Genomic DNA, 20513 nt, shown 5'->3' with positions numbered 1-20513 from the left:
ATTTTTCTTTTTTTTTTGCTTACAAAAAACAACCAAAGCTAAAAATACCTAAAATGGAAATTTGGGTTGAAGTATCATCTAGATATCTTTCTCGAGATAATGATGTAAGGTAGACGGAAGTATCTGTGATTCAATTTTCCTGTAGTTTTGAAAGGCTGATAGCAATGCAAGACATCAATTAAATTTGTGGTACTTCTGAAAAGCACAGAAGTTTAAAAATCTACAAAATGCAAATGAGCAAAGTACTAATTTGTCAAAGCATATTATCAAGAACATATGATACAAGGGAATCCTTTTAATTTCATATACAATAAAATCTGCTTCATTAGTTTCTTTAAAAAATTAGCTGTCAAGTTTTCTATGAGTACAGTGGAGATTTAAAATTGTCTTAAATAGTTTTAAAAAATCACTAAAATACTAAAGCTGCGAGAGTCTACCAAAGATATATAAGAAATACGCCAAATGGTCCATCAAGTTCAATCTTGCTTAAAAATTAATCCTATTTGAAGTTCCAGCCAGATCTCACAACTGCAGAGAAACAAAGATAGATTTATATTTTAATTCTAAAGCAGATCATATGTTTGCAATGACACAGAAAAAAAAAAAGAGAAATCCACTGGAGGAAAAAAATTGGAGTGCCACAAAAATATTTTAGACAAAAAAAGCTGAAATAAAGAGTGTGCTGAGCCATGTCTGAGTCTCCGATGAAGGAAGAAAGCTGGCTGCTGACAAGGCTTTACTTGCAAAGAAGAATATATATGCTCTGGAATGACAACAGACAGCCTGCTTTGCAGAAAATATAGTCTGTTACTGCCTACAGTACCTCTTACTGTGGCATACTCTTTCAACAAAATGCATTGATATTCATACATTTTTAAAGTGTAAAATTGAACACTTTCATAAAAATATTTTTTCCTAAAATAAAATTCAGTTTTTATGCCCTTCCCATCCCTTTCTCCACCTCCACTGTGAGGTGACTTCATTTCCTACATTCCCTCATTCATTCTGCTCCAGACACACTGCTCTTGTAGGTTCCGATTTCAGAGTATTTTCATTTGTCTTCTCTCTAGACTTACAATCTTCACTTCTCACCATCTCCAAGTCTCTGCTCAAAAGTCATGTTTTAACTGAAACCTTCATCATTTCACTTAAAATTGTGATCTACTCTTCCTTCCCCTAGGACTCCCAATTCCCTTATCCTGCTCTGTTTCCTTCATCTAAGTGAAATAAACTTCTATTTAGCTTATTGTAAAGTTATTACTCTCTTTCATATACTAAAAAGGAGGTCCCATGATCAGCAATTTGCTGCTGCTGGTTTTTTTCCACTAATATACCAAGCACCCAACTAATACCTAGCAAAATAATACCTAGTCATTCAATCATACCTGACTTTTTTGTGACTCCATGGACTGTAGCCTGCCAGGTTCCTCTGTCCATGAGATTTCCCAAGCAAGAATACGGGAGGTCTCCCTAACCTCATCTCATCTTCCTCCAACTCATACCTATCAACTGCAAGGACATCCTTCTAAAACACCAAAAACGTCAGTGTCACACAACTACCAAAAGCTTTTGACAGACCATAGCAACCTTTTCAGATTTTGCAACTTTCATGTCCTGTGCTAATAATCCAAACCAGACACACTCACTACTGAATCTCTAGTACTAGCTGTCTTTCAAACCAGTCACACTACTTTATACCTGGAGGACTCTGCACATGTTCTTCCCTCTACAATCCATCCCCTCCCCACTGACTACTACAAAGACCAGCCAACCTTCTGAGTTGAAATTGTAATGGCTTTTCCTCCTTCGTGATCTTGCATACTTAGCATACTATCAGACTGCATGACAATGCTTGCATTTATTCTTTCATTCATTCACCCAATCAAATTACATTTCTACCTGCATGGTGTGATACAGTTTCTGGGAGAGTATATATGTATTCTAGTTTATTGCACTGAATTCAGGAGTAAAATCTATAGCAATACTAGGTGTTAAAAGGCTTTTAACTGTCAAGATTGAAAGCCAAGATGAGATTATAAGAAATCTGATTCTAAATAACAAGTATATTGCTATACCTGTTCTTTAGAATTATAAAGTATAAATTCACAATACAAGTATAATTATAAATTTATTGTGAAACAAAAACTCTTAACATGTTTAGGAAAAACTTAACAGTAAATGTCCAGGAGTTATAAGAAGAAAACTATAAAACTCAACTGAGGGAAATTTTAAAAGTCTGGATTAAACTGAGAAACACGTCCCCTAAAGAACAATTTAATACACGGAATCACAGAATTTATGACACAGATAACCATGATGGTGTGATCACTCATCTAGAGCCAGACATCCTGGAACATGAAATCAAATGAGCCTTAGGAAGCATCACCATGAACAAAGCTAGTGGAGGGGATGGAATTCCAGTTGAGCTATTTCAAATCCTAAAAGATGATGCTGTGAAAGTGCTGCACTCAATATACCTTCAAAATTTGGGAAACTCAGCAGTGACCACAGGACTGGAAAAGGTCAGTTTTCATTCTAATGCCAAAGAAAGGGAATACCAAAGAATGTTCAAACTACCGCACAATTGCACTCATCTTACACGCTAGAAAAATAATGCCCAAAATTCTCCAAGCCAGGTTTCAACAGTACATGAACCATGAGCTTGCAGACGTTCAAGCTGGATTTAGAAAAGGCAGAGGAACCAGAGATCAAATTGCCATCATCTGCTGGATCATCGGAAAAGCAAGAGAGTTGCAGGAAAACATCTATTTCTGCTCTATTGACTATGCCAAAGCCTTTACTGTGTGGATCACAACAAACTGTGGAAAGTTCTTACAGAGATGGGAATACCAGACCGCCTGATCTGCCTCCTGAGAAATCTGTATGGAGGTCAAGAAGCAGAAGTTAGAACTGGACATGGAACAACAGACTGGTTCCAAATCAGGAAAAGAGTACATCAAGGCTGTATGTTGTCACCCTGACTATTTAACTTATATGCAGAGTACATCATGCAAAATGCCAGGCTGGATGAAGCACAAGCTGGAATCAAGATTGCCAGGAGAAATATCAGTAACCTCAGATGTGTAGATGACACCACCCTTATAGCACAAAGCAAAGAACTAAATGGCCTCTTGATGAAAATGAGAGGAGAGTGAAAAAGCTGGCATAAAGCTCAACATTCATAAAACTAAGATCATGGCATCTGGTCCCATCACTTCATGGCAAACAGATGGGGAAACAGTGGAAACAGTGACAGACTTTAATTTTCTGGGCTCCAAAATCACTTCAGATGGTGACTGCAGCTTTGAAATTAAAAGACACTTGCTCCTTGGAAGAAAAGCTATGACCAAGAAAAGCATATTAAAAAGCAGAGACAGTACTTTGCCAACAAAGGTCTGTCTAGTCAAAGCTTTGGTTTTTCCAGTAGTCATGTATGGTTCTGAGAGTTGAACAATGAAGAAAGCTGAGTGCCAAAGAATTGCTTTTCAACTGTGGTGTTGGAGAAGATTCTTGAGAGCCCCTTGGATGGCAAGGAGATCCAACAAGTCAATGCTAAAGGAAATCAGTCATGAATATTCACTGGAAGGACTGATGCTGAAGCTGAAACTCCAATACCTTGGCCACCTGATGCAAAATACTGACTCACTGGAAAAGACCCTGATGCTAGGAAAGATTGAAGGCAGGAGGAGAAGGGGTTGAGAGAGGATGAGATGGTTGGATGGCATCACCGACCCAATGGACATGAGTTTGAGCAAGGTCCAGGAGTTGATGATGAGCAGGGAGGTCTGGCGTGCTGCAGTCCTCGGGGTCACAGAGTCGCACATGACTGAGCGACTGAACAGAACTGAATACACGGAAAAATGTCAATTTTCTACACGTAAATCTAAAAATTTAATGAAATTTCTATCAGAATCTCGAGTGTTCTTTTTAAATTTAACATGTTAAATGATTTTAAAATCTAACTGGAAGATTAGTAGTTAAGATTAGCTAAGAAAAAGAAGTATAACCATATAGATAACTAAATGGTCAATCAAATAGAAAATAATCCTCATAATATTTGGCAAAGTGTAAATAACCCTCATGTATAATGGTTTTCTATAAGTCATTAAAAATTAGATGAACAGATTTTTTTAATGGACAAAAAAAAATATAAAATTCAGGGATGAAATGAAAATGGTTAACAGCACAAGGAAAATTCATACATACCAATAAGAAAATAAAAATTAAAAAACAAGAGATATATTTTACTTTTCTAATTGGCAAAAAGACTTGTAATACACAGTGTAGGCAAGGATGTGGCAAAATAGGCACATTCATTTATTTCTTGGTAAAGGTGTAAATTTATACAATATTCTAGAGGAGAAATTGATAGTATCTATCTTAATGTTATCTGTAAGGTATGAAATTATAAGCAACTGTCACAGTTACAGGTTTCTAAACTAGAATTCTTCCTAGACTGTGTTGCTAGAAAGATTATGCTTTAAGAAAAAGAGCTAAAGAAAATGTATAAGACAGAAGAAATAATATGGAAGGCAGAGAAAGTATATTTAGACATATATAAAATGTACACATACTGAAAAATAAGAAAAAGAAACTTTCCAGGAAGCATATTACCTGTATAAAAGAAACTGTGACAAAATGGGGGAAGAGTTCAAAGGCCAAGTGAAATAACAGACGAAAAAGTCTCATGAAACTGAAAGCAAAAGAGGGGTCAATGATTTTAAACTGTGTGACGTCCTTGATTAAGTCTTTTTTTTTCTTGATTAAGTCTTAAAGCAGAAGCAGGACCTGAGCTGTTGCCACATCTATAATTCCTATGCAGTAAAGAGCAAGTTAGTGTTTGCTATGAAAGCTGCCTTTTTCAGATTCTAGAGGTTTCAGGCTGTTCTGTGATTTCAGACACTGCCGTAACTTGTGACACTCCCTGGCTGTTAGTCTGTAATTTTAGAAGTAGAAGGAGTACGTAGCATATTTATATCTATTTTTCATTACTAAATTGCCCTCCACTCTGTATCTACAGCTGAAACCAAATATTTTTTTATAAGATGTTATGTAACAAAATACAAGGGTAATATATGTATTAGCTCAAAAGAAAATACACATTTCCTAATATTTTTATCACAAAATCTTCCTTTAAATACCATAAATTCATTAAGCAGTTTTTTTTAATTAAATCAAAAGTATTTTACCTATATCTTTTAAATAATTGAATCCAACTAAGTTTTAGCATAGAGATGGCTCACAAGAGGAAACATTAAAGGGATGATGAAGAACACTACAGCCTTAAATATAAAACACCTATTTGTTGTTGTTCAGTCTCTAAGTCATGTCTGACTCTTTGCAACCCCAGGGACTGCAGGGCACCAAGCTTCCCTGTCCTTCACTATCTCCTGGAGTTTGCTCAAATTCATGTCCAGTGAGTCAGTGATGTTATCTAACCATTTCTCCCTTTGCGGCCCTCTTTTCCTTTTGTCTTCAATCTTTCCCTACATCAGGGTCTTTCCAACAAGAAGGCTCTTCACATCAGGTGGCCAAAGTATTGGAGATTCAGTTGCCACCTCAGTCCTTCCAGTGAATATTCAGTACTGATTTCCTTTAGTATTGACTGGCTTCATCTCCTTGCTCTCCAAGGGACTTTCAAGAGTCTTCTCCAGCACCTCAATTCAAAAGCATCAAAAACACCTATATTCTATGTCTTAGTGTGCTCAGGATACTTTGACAAAATATCATATACTAGGTGATAAACAACAGACATTTATTTTCTCACAGCTCTGAAGGCTAGAAATCCAAGATCAAGGTGCCAAGATGAATGATTTCTGGGGCTTCCCAGATGATGCTAGTGATAAAGAACCTGCTTGCTAGTACAGGAGATCTTAGTGATGCAGGGTCGATCCCTAGGTTAGGAAGATTCCCTGGTGGAAGGCAGGGCAACTCACTCCAGTATTTTTGGCTAAAGGATCCCATGGGCCAATGAGCCTGGAGGGTTACAGTCCATGGGTCTCAAAGAGTCAGACATGACTGAAGCAACTTAGGATGAATGATTTCTAGAGAGGACTTTCTTTCTAGCTTATAGCTTAGAGAAAGCTACCTTCAAGTTCTATCTTCACATCCCTGGGGGAGAGAGTGACCAAGCTCTCTGGTTTCTCTTAAAAGAGCACTAATCCTTTCCTTTCCTTCTGACCTTACTGAAATGTAAGGATCTGCCAAAGGCACCACCTCTAGATACGATCACACTGGGGGGTTAGGGCTTCAACATATGAATTTAGCAAGGGGAAGTAGGGAGAGACACGAAGTTCAGAGAACTTCACAAGCTATTAACCATTTCAGTCAACCAACCAACATTTTTTTATGTGTCAAGCACTATTTTGGGAGTTGATAATACAATGATTAAAAAGGACAGAAAATGCCTCACCTTCCTGGAACTTATATTCTGAGAAAAGAGAGGAACAGTCAAACAATAAACACATAAGCAACATTCTTCTAAGTACTCTGAGGAAAACACAACAAGAGTGGGGTTAGGGGAAGCAGAAACTACTTTAGCCAGATAAATCTGAAGAAGGTTATTTCAAGAAGTGGCCTTTCAGTTAAAAGCTAAATCATGAGGTAACAATGAACTAGTTAAGCCAATCACAAAATTCTCAGAAAGCATTTATTCTACATAATCATCCTTCCAAAGCTAACAAATTTTGGCCACTATTCTCTGTACTGTGAAAAGGTTTTAGATAGTAAATTCCTGACTCTTCCCTTAAAAATCACAACATTCAGAAAGAATACGTAAAAAGCAAATAAACTTTCAAAGAGAAAAGGAGACAGCACACTTGAAAGCAAATCTCTGTAGGAAACGTGCCTTACAATACCACTCTCCTAAACGCTTTTACCTGAGTAAAGTCTAAAGTTTTAGGTCCATCAAAGAAATATACAGAAAACATAAAGACCCTGGGAGCCACCTCACCCTGCCTCAAAATTTCTCAGATTTTCAAGCTTTGGGTGTGTTTTCTCCTTCAACATTCATTTTTGGTTGCTGTGAGTGTAAACATCTTTTCTCCATTACTTTGTACTCAACCATCTGGTTGAAAGAGAAAAAGACTCCATGACTTACCTACCAAATAAAGTACATGGATTTTTAAAGAATTTGCTCAAACCATTCTCTTCATTTACTGGTGAGGTCTGTGGCTTTGTTCTAGAATGGTTGAGGTCACAGTGTGACCTCAGATAAGTAGGAAAATATAGTAAATATATCCCTTGAGATTGTAAACTAGAGTATTCAAAAATAACAGGTTTTGCCTCACCACTGGATGAAAATAAGGCTTAGCCACATTGTAAGTCCATGTTTTCCTATGTTTTGGCAGTACCATTACACACACACACACACACACACACACACAAATCTATCACTAAGCCCTGCTCAAAAACACTGGGTACCAAAAAATCCACGTGCACTCTAAGAATTTTCCTTGGGTGATTAACAATCTCATAAAGAAGGTAAAACATGAACTCTTAAAGTGAGAAAGGTACTTATAAATATCCTGATAGCAAATAGGATTACTGTAAATAAACATTTAAATTATATTTTACCAATTTATGTGATCCTGAAATGAAAATTTTAAGTTATTTAAATTTATAAGACAAGTTAAAGATCAAATTCAATATCATAAAAAAAGGGGGAGAGCAGAATGTTAGTCTTATAAGAGGCATCTAGGGCAGAGAGGAGCCCCATGTTTTTTCCAAGATAGAGTCAAAATGGGAGGATTTATCTCACTGGGAAAAGTGACATTGTTTAGACAGTAAGGAGCAATCAAACCTGGGCTGAATGTAGGGGATCTTAAAGAGTTAGTGCTCATTTTATAAAGTCTTTATGAGTTAGAGATGCATATTGAAGTATTTATGTGAAAGGTGATAGGTCGTTTCCAGGAAACATTTCTAGGTGTGATAAATGAAGAAACAAAATTATGGACACTCTGTAAAAGAGAAGAACAAATGTGACTCCATATTGAATCTTTAACCTTCGTATTCTATTGCTTTTGCTACAAGTTAAGAATGTTGCCTATAGCTTGAGATATACTGGATAGCCCTTTCTGAAGGCTGTGACCTTTAAAGTTGTAACAGTTGTCCATTCACAGAGATAAAACACTGCATAATAGAAAATTACATTTCTCTTGCTGGCTGTTAGGCTGTGCTATGCTGGGTCATGTCTGACTCTTTGTGACCCTATGGACTGTACCCCGACAGGCTCCCCTGTCCATGGAATTTTCCAGGCAAGAATACTGGAGTGGGTTGCTGTTTCCTCCAGAGCATCATTCCAACCTACAGATCAAACCCAAGTCTCTTGCATCTCCTGCACTGGCAGATGGATTCTTTAACACTGTGCCAGCTAGGAAGTCCCTGTCTGTTGGAGGTTTATATGAATATGGTGACCTGCCTGTGTAGACAGCTGCAGGAACAAAATTTAGGCACTAAGAAGTTTGCAGCAAACAACCACACCTCACCCCTTTCAGTATTAAAAAAGCCGGAATCTTAACTTAGGGTAGATGATTTTTTGGGATGCTATCCAATCATCTTCTCCATTTGCTGACTTTCCAAATAAAGTTGCTTGCTCAGAAAAAAAAAAAAAATTCAGTGTCACAGAATAAGAATTATAACGATGATTCTATACCATCTCTGACATGTGTTCATATAAACCTTGGCATTAGTATAGCTCACAAGGGGTCATGTACTATCTAACTTGAAAAGAAATCATGACTATGAAATTAGCATCCAGCCTTGAATCACTCAATAAAAAATGAGCAAAACTTTTAAGACCAAATGAACATATAAAAGTAGTATACACTTGCTGCTAAAATTTTATGCAGAATCATACTATGAGAATATAAGTAATTAAATTTAAGGTAGACTCTTAATCCAGTTTTTGGTATAAAAACTTTTTGCAGAAAATCTTCTTTAATGAAGGCTATTCATTAAAACTGAGATAACTAGCTTTAAATTTAAAAGCAGGTTAAAAAAAACTTGATTTTAAAATTATTTTTTAATTTCCCTTTTAAATGAAAGATAATTGCTTTACAATGCTGTACCAGCCTCCACCTTACAATAGCAAGAATCAGCCATAATTACACATATATGCCCTCCCATCCTGAGCCTCCTACCCTGCTAGGTTGTCACAGAACACCAAGCTGGGCTCCCTGCCTATATAGCAACCTCCCACCAGCCATCTATTTTACACAAGATGGTGTATATACGTCAATACTACTTTCTTAATTTGTTCCACCCTCTCCTTCCCCCATTATGTTCACAAGTCCATTCTCTATGTCTGTGTCCCTATTCCTTCCCTGAAAGAAGGTTCATTAGTACTATTTTTCTAGATTCTATATATATGCAGTAATATACATTATTTGTTTTCCTTTCTTACTTGACTCTTTTTAATAGGCTCTAGGTTCAACCACTTCACTACAATTGACTCAAATTCATTCTTTATTGTGGTCAAGTAATATTTCATTGTATAGATATGCCACATTGATGGACATCTAGGTTGCTTTCATGTCCTGTAAACAGCTGCTGTAAATACTGCTATAATGAACACTGGGGTACATATGTCTTTTTGAATTGTGGTTTAAAAAACCTTTATTTTCTATTTACTATAATATATGCAGGTTCAATCAAACTAGCCAAAACAGTGTACTTGAATCTTTATCTTTAAATATGTTACATTTCCAACTACTTACAAATTCTAAATATATGGAAACTGACTTGAGACAAAAAGTCATTTTACATAGTGAATCAAACCTAAGATTGATATTGCATCACACTTTAATAAGAGTTCTGAAGTTAGGAAATGTTACTTTTTCTGTCCCCTCAAAATTTATTATCAAATTCATGCTGTGTCTATGTTATCTTAGATAATCTGTGTAATCTATGTTATCTTAGATTTGTGAAGTGGTAGCAAACATTTTAATTTTCTACTGCTGTGTAAGTGAGAAAAAACATTTTCACAATGGTCAATTAGCCTATAGAATTGAAGATGGTATTCTTCTAATGAACTCAATAAAACTCAATTAAGTTTTGATAAAGGGACAACTTGATTTTCAGAATTATTAGAACAGGAATGAGAAAAATCACATGATACCTTCAAATATTAACCAGTATAAAATTTCAGAAATGTATGCCTATAATGTCAGTTCTCCAAAATGTTTAGAATCTTGGAATTCTTTGAAATTAAAAGGTCAATTTTCTTGTTACTACAGCTATTTAGTAACAAATAATCCATCTGGTCAATTATACGTCTTTACCATTGGTAAAACTAAAAATATTGTTTTTGTTTTGCTCTCTAAAAACTGCATATTTAAAAGGGGAAAGGGTGCTTTCCTAAAGTATTTATAATTTTGTTACTGTTTAAAATGCTTTGAAAAACCTAGTCTTTTTAAAAGAGTTTATTGTTTTCATTTTCAAAAAGCATATCATTTGTAGGTGCTAAAAAATGATCCTCATTTAAAAGAAAAAGTTGCTAACTCCTAAGCTAAGGAAAGGCTGTTAACACCTAAGTTAGGGAATAATGAATAAGGAGAAATAGTATAAAACCTGTGTTTATTCTCAAGATATAGTTAACACTTTGTAGGGGTGGGGGGTGACTTAACAAAGTCCTTATTAGGAACACCAATCATGATCTTAGTGATCTGGATTCTAAAGATACAGGTAAAAAGGTACAAATACAAGTTATAATTTACAGGAGAAAAAAATCAAATGAGTAGTAGCCATTTAGATGTGCTTGCAAATACCCTCCTAGTCAAATTAATTTTTTTACTTTCATTTAAAAAATGGAATGAAGCACATGAAATTCAGTAACTATCACGAAAATGTAATATAAGTGACTTTCTATAAAATTGAAGATGAAACAATGCATAAAGTAGTAGCCTTCCCAAGTAGTTTTTCTTTATTCTCTTGACATTTCTTTTTTATTTTAATAATTCTCACAGGCACCTACAAGGACCAAGCAATAGTATATAAAAATGAACAAAAGATGGTTTTTAAAAATTGTATTAAGCAATTTAGAAACCTATGACTCCCTGCAATCTAGTACTAATTCCATAAACAGTTAAGCATTCTTGGGGAAAGCATATGTTTTACCTTCACCATTCCAGACAACTCCCTTTAATAACCATTAACAGTGAGAGCATGGATGTGAGATTTGGACCATAAAGAAAGGTAAGAAGAGAAAAGCAGAAAAAAAGAAAGCTGAGTGCTGAAAAATTGATGCTTTCAAACTGTGGTGCTGGAGAAGACTCTTGAGAATCCCTTGGAGAGCAAGGAGATCAAACCAGTCAATTCTAAAAGAAATCAACCCTTAATATTCATTGGAAGGACTGGTGCTGAAGCTGAAGCTCCAATATTTTAGCCACCTAATGCAAAGAGCTGATTGGAAAAGACCCTGATGCTGGGAAAGATTGAGGGAAAGAGAAGAGGCTGACAGAGGATGAGTGGTTGGATGGCATCACTGACTCAATAGACATGAGTTTGAGCAAACTCAGGGAGATAGTGAAGGATAGGGAAGCCCGGCATGCTGCTGTTCATGGGGTGCAAAACGTTGGACATGACTTAGCAACTGAACAACAACAACGAGAGAATACTGGGTCTCTGGCAGTAGTGATGGTATAGTTTTTAGATCTCCCAAAATTCCTTCACAAAAACACATAGAGCACATAACACATAAACACATAACACATAGAGTATTAAAAAATACAAACCAATAAGAACCAAAAGTTCATATACAATGTGTATCATAAAAACACAAAGGAAATCAATCCTGAACATGCATTGGAAGGACTGATGCTGAAGCTGAAGCTGCAATATTTTGGCCACCTGATGCAAAGAACTGATTCCTTAGAAAGACCCTGATGCTAGGAAAGATTGAAAGCAGGAGGAGAAGGGGATGACAGCGGATGAGGTGATTGGATGGCATCACCGACTCGACCAACACGACTTTCAGCAAGCTCCAGGTGATGGTGAAGGACAGGGAAGCCTGGCGTGCTGCATTTCATGGGCTGCAGAGTCGGATGTGACTGAGCGAATGAACAACTCAGCAGAGAGGTCAGCAGGCCAGTGTGAGGACAGCAGGTAAGACGGAGGGGCCTACCATTCCAGGAAGGACGAGTGGCCCTAGTGTTAATGGCCTGGATAAACTAGATCCAGTAAACTCTAAGTACGTCAAGAGAAAGCCAGCCCCATATTGAGCAGAAAAAACCAAGAACGGAATCCACACTGACCAAGCCAGAGACAACAACGACAAAAAAAAAAAGGAAGGAAAAGAATATCAAGTCAAAGTGAAAGAAAGAAAGGAGCAGCATCAGAAAAATCTACAAATTTTGCCACATCCTTTTAATCTGACAAAAATACAAGAGCACCATACAATTGTGAGGGGGAAAAAACAGCTGTAAGTCACTCCTCCAGTTAAAAAGATCAAGAAAACTAATTTTGCATAAAAACAAAATAAAAAAATTATTAAGTCAAATGCTAGGCAATGTTTTATTTATATACTTATGGAATAGCATGATAGCCCTACAGAAAATAAAGGCATAGCAGAAATATATATTTCAAAAAGAAATTTCAAATTCTATCCTTGTACTTCAAGGTAAGTTAAAAGATATTATGAAAGTAATAAAGTATATTATAGAATAATATGAATTATTATTAGAAAAATTCAGAAATGATGTAAAAATTTTTAAAAATTATAACAATAAATTATTTCAGAAATGATGACTAAATTAAAAAGAACATAATATCAAATGAGCTGAATGGACAATACCTTAAGAGAACACATTTATGAACACATTTAAGAACAGTTATTCTCTTAACACCTTAAGAGAATAAGAGGAAATACATTTTAGGTCAAAAGTAAATGAAAAAAGAGATGAAAAGGATTCAAGAATAAAGGGCAATATGGAAGACAAAAGTAACCAATACACCAATACACACACAATTAGTCACCAGAATGAATAAAACATAGTGAGAAAATAATACAGGTATTAAGTCTATAATTAATAAAAACTCCTTGACATTTAGAAAGAAGAATTGAAACTATATATGTATACTAAAGCACACACTGGAAATCTAGGAAAATCAACCCAGAATGACCAATGCCAAGACATATTATAGTAAAATTATTTGACTTTAAAGAGTAAGAAATTGAAAGAATAGACTGAAAATAAGCAATACTTTATAATAAAAGAAACAGAATAATATATTCAGATACTCATAAAATGAAAACAATAAGGAATCTCTTAATGAGCCACTATGCATGGGCATCTAAGAAATATTCTTAAAAAAGGAAAAGGAGGAGAATATTTTCTCAAATAAAAGTATATTTATTTAGTACACTACCATCTGTACGTAGGCATGCCTCAGAGATATTGTGGGTTTGAGTCCAAACCACCACAATAAAATGATACTGAAATAAAGCAAGTCACACAAATATTTTGGCAAGTGTGGCATAAAAGTTATGTTTACAGCATGCTTTCATCTATCAAGTGTGCAAATAGCATTATGTGTAAAAAAACAATGTACTGACCTTAGTCAAAAAATATTTTTACTGCCATAAAATACCAGTAATCATTTGAGTCTTCAGTGAATTCTACTCATTTTGCTGGTGGAGGGTTTTGCCTCAGTGTTGATGGCTTCTGACTGATCAAGGTGGTGGCTGCTGAAGGCTATGGTAGTATGGCAATTTCTTGAAATAAGGCTAGCAATGAAGTTGGCTACAACGACTAACTCTTCCTTTCACAAACACTCTTGGTAGCATGCAATGCTGCTTGACAGCACTGGACCCACAGTAGAACTTTTCCAAAACTGGAGTCAGTCCTTTCGAACCCTGCCATTTACCCTCTAAGTTTACATAATATTCTAAACCCTGGTTGTCATTCGACCACTTTCACAGCATTTTCACCTAGAGCAGATTCCATCTCAAGAAACCACTCTTTCTGCTAAACCAAAAGAAGCAACTCTTAAATTTCAGTAACGTCTCCAGGCTCTACTTTTAATTCTACTTCTCTTGCTATTTCTACCATCAACTAAATTTTGGTTTACTTATGCAGAACTGATTAATTCCTCACAAGTTATCAAGTTAAATGCTCAAAGATATCAAAGCCATTGCTCTAATGCCATAAAGCATAATTATTAATATTATAGTGGTCTCTGGCTAAGCACCCAACTTCCCAACAGCTGACTAGTATTCACTTTAAAACTATGCAAAAATATTAAGAATAATATCTATTCTTATTGAAGTAATGTAACCTTTGAAATCAGCAACAGAACACAGGTAAAAATCCATTTAAGAGATCAACTGAAAGTCCTCTGAAACACTGGATTTTCACAATATTTTTTTAAATTAAATTCTCAAACAGAATACTCAACATACTATATAACTAAGCAACATTTCAAGGCGGAGTGGCATTTGGAGGAATAGACTCAATCTTTAAAGAGTTTGTATAGAAAATTCCCAAATCTAGCTATAGGTACCAATACTGACAACTATCAGAGATAATTTAACAATCAGCTAAGATCTATTAGTTAAACCTGTTAAAATGTGGTCACACTATGAGATGTACAATTTGATAAGCTTCCAAATTTCCTCACTGCCTGTCACAGGTGTGATGTACTGGCTATGAGAGTCAAAGAAATAAAACAGAAGACACTGGAATCCAAATTATAGTAAGATAAGTTCTCTATTCATGTTTCATGAGAAGTCCTTTAAATAGCTACCTCAGACAAACGCAGCATGACTCACTTTTCTTCCTCTGCTTGGGCTACACACCCTGGACTGAACAGGAAAGGAGAGGTAGTGCACACCCCCATTGTGCTTCAGGCTTCATGTTCTTTGTAATTTCCTTCTGTTACCGGCACATTCACACCCCTCCACCTAGCCTAGCAATTAGACGATATCACAAAAATCAACACTGTCAGAATTCTCTGCAACAGTTAATCTTTTTGTTTTTTTTCCAAAGTTTAAGGGTTTTACAAACATTCCATTTATTAATTACTCCATCTCTGGTTAGACTAAAATCATGACAAAAGTACACCCAACACTGGTCTAAGTGGAGGCAGATTTCTTTACAAGATTGAAAATTCAAGCACTACATTTTCAGATCACTTGAAAATACCTAGATTTTTCATGGTGATGAGAAGGTGTGAATTTTGTTCTCTTTTTCTGTATTGTACACCTCTACACATAAACTTTTCAGTCAATTTAATCCAGTCTTGCCAGGATTATCTTTGTGTACTCCTGGATATTTTGCTTTATTTAGGATACCACAGACAGGCAAGCACCAATATATTATCCCTATCATCAAAAATAGCAGAGAAGAAAACTTTTTCTATTTCATTGAGCTCCACACACATTTAGAAACCTTGTATGTAACATATGGCTTAATATAAAAATTATATGGATTACCATAGCCTGAAGAAAATATACAATAAATACATTAACTTTCAAATATCTGAGGGATGACTGATAGGCCACAAATTCAAGCAAAAAACTTTATATTCATGATTCCAAAACTCACTTTTGCTAAAATTTCATCCTACTTATATTTAGTATAGAGTATTCTCCTTTGATATTCACAAATTTAATCACATCTTCTAGTTCTTAAAAAGTATTAGATAAAACAAACTTTGTACCAGTTTTCAAAAAGGGCTATATTCCCAGAAAAAAAAATTAATTACGCAAAGTAGGTCATAGAGCAAAGCTCAAGATTTTCTCAATGCTTAATAATCAGGTACAATTAATTTAAAAATATTTATTAAAAATATACTTCCAAAAAGTCTAACACATAACCTATTTATGCATAAACTTATAAGTATAATGCAGATATAGAGATTTATGAATTATCTCACAAAGTGAGCTACACATATTTTTATTTACCTCTCCTCTACCTACAATGACTCTATGAGCTGATTATTTACACTAATTTCCTTAAAAAAAATTCACTCAAAATACTTGCTTTAAATTAATGTATTTTAAGGTGGAATTGATTTCCTGTAGTAGCTATAATACATAATATTTAAAATTTAAAATATTCCTTCTTATTTCACTTCCAGACTAAGATGAGGTAGATGCACATCTCCCTAGGTTTCTCAGTAAGTACAGCTGAAAGGCCTGGACAGTATCTTTAAAACAAATCTAAGAAGACTATGGAAGGGGACAAGAAAAACAGACCGCCTGGGAATCTGAGGACCCAAGGAATGACATAGTAGCAAATTTTGTCAGCTTGCTTTTAGTCTCCCTCATAAATTCCAAACTGGATAATGGAATGACCAGCAATGAGGACGTGCCAATGAGCACAAACATAACAAGCCCAAAGAAAAGCTATCCTTCTCTATCCCAAGGTTCACAAAAGAGGCAACCTAGCAGAACAGGCAACTCTTAGATAATAAACACCCCTCTGAGAGTCAAACCCCTTGGAAAAAAACATGATTCCCTTCTCCAGGTCTATGAGCTAAGACCAAAATGATAAGTCCAGACTTCTTCCATCACCCAGCAGTGATATAGAAACTAAACAGAATGCCTGTCTTTGAGTTCAATTTGACTATTAGACTTCCTAGTACACTTTTCTATCACTTATTTAGCCAAGGTGATAAAATACTCCCTAAGTTTGTTTACTCTTTTCTTACACATAGTAAGAAAAGGAGAGAGGTCCTTTTTGGTACTGAATGAAAATCACCTAAAAAGTGTTTTCTTGGGAAGTATTGTTTCTAGTAAAAAGAAAGTATTTTTAATATTGAATATTAGTTTTAATACTGAATATTAGTTTTGAAAACTTTTAATACTGAATATCCGCTTTGAAAACTGAAGTTGTTACTCCTAGATTATCACTACTGACAGTAATAGCAGTAAGTCAGCATTATGTTGTCACTGTTGGCCTTCACTACGGAAAGCTCAAAGTGTTATGATGTCAGGGGCTGGTCTCTCAAGTATGTTACTGTTCCCATTCACAGACTGAGAAATGGAATTTCAAAGGTATCTGTCTCACGAGCAGGCCCAGGATAAGTCACTCAATGTAGAGAAAAGAAAACACGAAGTTCCAGTATTCAGTACTGAACCTACTAATAAGCACTATAATTCTGTGTATGAGACTATAAATGTGGACGTACACACCGTAATTAGCCCTCGGGGAGCAAGGTGCATTAATGAATTCTTTCATTCAAGAGTATTAACTGAGCCATATTATAAGCCAATATTGCTCCAGGCATTGGAAAGGAAAGTTCCTAATCTCATGGAGCTTACACTCTGGTGGGGGAAAACAAAAAATAAACAAATCAAAATGAAATAACAGGTTTTATGACGAGACGGGGGAAAAAGCAAAGAAATGGGGATAGGAAATGCTGACCATGTTCTTATTTTCTACAGAATAGTCAAAGAAAGCTTCCAGAAGAAGGTAGCATTTGAGCAAGTTTCTAAAGGAAGCAAGGGTTCATGAGAGTTGTTAAGGAGTACAATTTTCAAACAGTTGAAATGTGATTCACATAAATATAAAGGAAACACATCACAGACTTAATCTATTCTTCATTAATGAACCATTTATGTTAACAGGATGAATGAATCAGATGTTAAGACCGTTGCAAAGAGCATTTCAATTGGCATACCTATAAAAGGGCATCACAGGTGGCGTTAGTGGTAAAGAACCTGCCTGTCAACACAGGAGACATAAAAGACACCGGTTCGATCCCTGAGTTAGGAAGATCCCCTGGAGGAGGGGATGGCAATCCACTCCAATATTCTTACCTGGAGAATCCCAAGGACAGGGGAGCCTAGCAGGCTACAGTCCATAGTGTCAAAAAGAGTCAGACACAACTGAAGCAACTTAGCACACATGGATAGAAAATTTAAATACCAGAGTATTAGACTAAGCAAGAGTGCTAGTTAGAAACAAAAATGATGACTGTCCTATAAGTTAATATGAACAGTATTTTTTGAAATTCTAACAGGCCAGTATTGATTGTATCTTTTCTGTCGAAAAAAATTGACATGTAACGTCTATACAACTGAGACTTCTAATCAACAGTAAACAGTGAGCACTGTTTAACAGCATTGCTACATTTCTCCTAAATAATCTGTGAGCAGGTCGAGTGAGTAATGTCCTCCCAGGGCACTCAAAGAACACGCTGTTAATGCTTTTCCTTATTTTCAAGTTTTGACCTTTTTGAAACAAAAACCATGCAGATATCTGAAGGAAGAGCATTCCAGTCAGAGAAAATGTGAATGAATCCCAAATACGTTCCCTCCATTCACGACCCCAACAGGCAGGGAACACTCTCAGTAACACAGACTCACACATTCACCTGGATCTCTTAGGAGCTCAGTGTAAGTAAGCAGCTGAGGGGAGGCCAGGCAAGGGTCAGTGGGGGGGAGGGGGGGACAGGGGGGTGGCGGTGAGTTGGAGAGAAGTCAGAAGATTTACACTGAAAGGAGGGGAATGATAATTGAGGTTGGGTAATGAAGTGATGCACATTTTTAAAAACATTATTTCACCTGCTGAAACCAAGACTCATTAGGGGCAAAGAGCAAGGGTAGAAGCTAGAAGACCACTCGGAAGACTACTAAAATGATCTATGCAAATAAACAAGTAAATACACAGTTTGTCAGATGTAAAAAGTGCTATGGAGAAAAATAAAGGAGACTATGAGAAGGCTGGTAGGGGATGTCAGCACTGTCTAAAAGATTTCCCTTGGTAAGGGGAGACTGGCATGGAGACCAGGATGATATCAAAAAGTAAACCATGCAGAAAAGTGAGGGCGGTGTATTCTAGACAGAGGGGTAAAGTAAAACAAGTGAGGAGAAAGAGTCGGGGAAAAGGAGGGGGAAGGGACACATGAAAATGAAGGGCCTTGCAAACTGCTTTAAGGACTTACTTGACTTTTAGTTTCGGGGAGATGAGAAGCCACCGAGGGTTTCAGAGCAGAGAAATGACATGAGCAGCTTTAACTATTAAACAGATCACAGTGGCTGCCATGCAGAGAATGATCTGTAAGTGGGCAATGACAGAAGCAGAAAGGTAAGTTAGAACAGAAGATACTTCAGTATTCCAGGGAAGAAATAAGGCTGGCTTAGAACAGGTTGGCAGCAGTGACCATAATGATAAACAGTCAAAACCTGGATATTGTGAAGGTAGAGGCAATAGCTAAAGGAACAGACTTGGACTAAGTACAAAAGGAGTAAATGTGGCTTTCAGCTTTAGCATCTGGAAAGATAGAATTGCTATTTACGGAGAAGGATAAGACTGCAGAAGAAATAAATTTGTTAAGGAAATGTGAGGAGAAGAGGAGACTGATTACATTTATGAAAAAGGTTAAATATCTCAGTTCTTTTGAAATGTAATCACAATATGAAAAACTGGAATGTGCAATTTCCAAATTGAGAAAATCATCAGAAACAGAATATTTTAGGCCAGCTTGAGATTCAAGCAACTAACCTTCACAGCTTCTCAGAGATCTCTACTTTTCAAAATGGCATTTATCATTGATTTCATCAATATTAGTCAGTATTTTACAATTTAAGCAAGTATCTGATCCCTCACTCATAAAGCATTTATTGAGCACTTTCTGAAATTATATATGACATGCATCATCAAAAGGCCTACATATTAAATTTTTAATTCGGTGTGTTTACCTGAAGTTCTTTGTATCTATCTTGAAAAGAAATGGCCTCTTGCTCTTTTTCTTTAAGGAAATCTTTTTCTAAGATACTATGTTTCTCCATCAATGATTCCACATCCTAAAAGACAAAAAACAAGCATAAATTGTGTAATATTTATGGCAAAAAAAATAGACTCTGATTTTTCAATGACACAATAGAAAATATTTGGTAACGAAAGAACCCACAGGAAATATGGTTTTTAAAGTTCAAGAATATAAAATGTACACTTCACTCTCATTTCCAGACCAATACCAAACACTAACATTAACACTAACCTTGATATAATACTAAAAGCATTCATGCTAAATAAATACATAAAAGCATGTAAGCTAACTATAAACAACATCCTGCTTCAACATATTGTACAGGAGGCAGGGATCAAGACCATCCTCAAGCAAAAGAAAAGCAAAAAGGCAAAATGGCTGTCTGAGGAGGCCTTACATATAGCTGAGAAAAGAAGAGAAGCTAAAAGCAAAGGTGAAAAAGAAAGATATACCCATCTGAATGCAGAGTTCCAAAGAAAGGCAAGGAGACATAAGAAAGCCTTCCTCAGCAACCAATGAAAAGAAACAGAGGAAAACAATAGAATGGGAAAGACTAGAGATCTCTTCAAGAAAATTAGAGATACCAAAGGAACATTTCATGCAAAGATGGGCTCAATAAAGGACAGAAATGGTATGGACCTAACAGAAGCAGAAGATATTAAGAAGAGGTGGCAACAATACACAAAGAACTATACAAAAAAGATCTTCACAACCCGGATAATCATGATGGTGTGATCACTCATCTAGAGCCAGCCATGCTGGAATGTGAAGTCAAGTGGGCCTTAGGAAGCATCACT

At 35.9% G+C, this 20513-nt stretch overlaps 1 protein-coding gene across 4 annotated transcripts in view; it reads right to left on the bottom strand.

The window, feature by feature from the left end:
* CCDC91 (coiled-coil domain containing 91) overlaps positions 1–20513 on the bottom strand; it is a 371982-nt gene that overhangs the window by 217642 nt on the left and 133827 nt on the right. For all 4 annotated transcript variants that reach the window (XM_043880595.1, XM_043880597.1, XM_043880594.1 and 1 more), the window contains one exon: positions 19646–19750. In XM_043880595.1, coding sequence (XP_043736530.1) covers positions 19646–19750 — 105 coding nt within the window. The remainder of the gene's footprint in view (positions 1–19645; positions 19751–20513) is intronic.

The sequence above is a fragment of the Cervus elaphus genome, chromosome 22, assembly GCF_910594005.1.
Source record: "Cervus elaphus chromosome 22, mCerEla1.1, whole genome shotgun sequence".
Lineage (NCBI taxonomy): Eukaryota > Metazoa > Chordata > Mammalia > Artiodactyla > Cervidae > Cervus > Cervus elaphus.
Note: the sequence above shows the minus strand (reverse complement) of the source record. Positions and strands in the feature narration are given on the sequence as shown.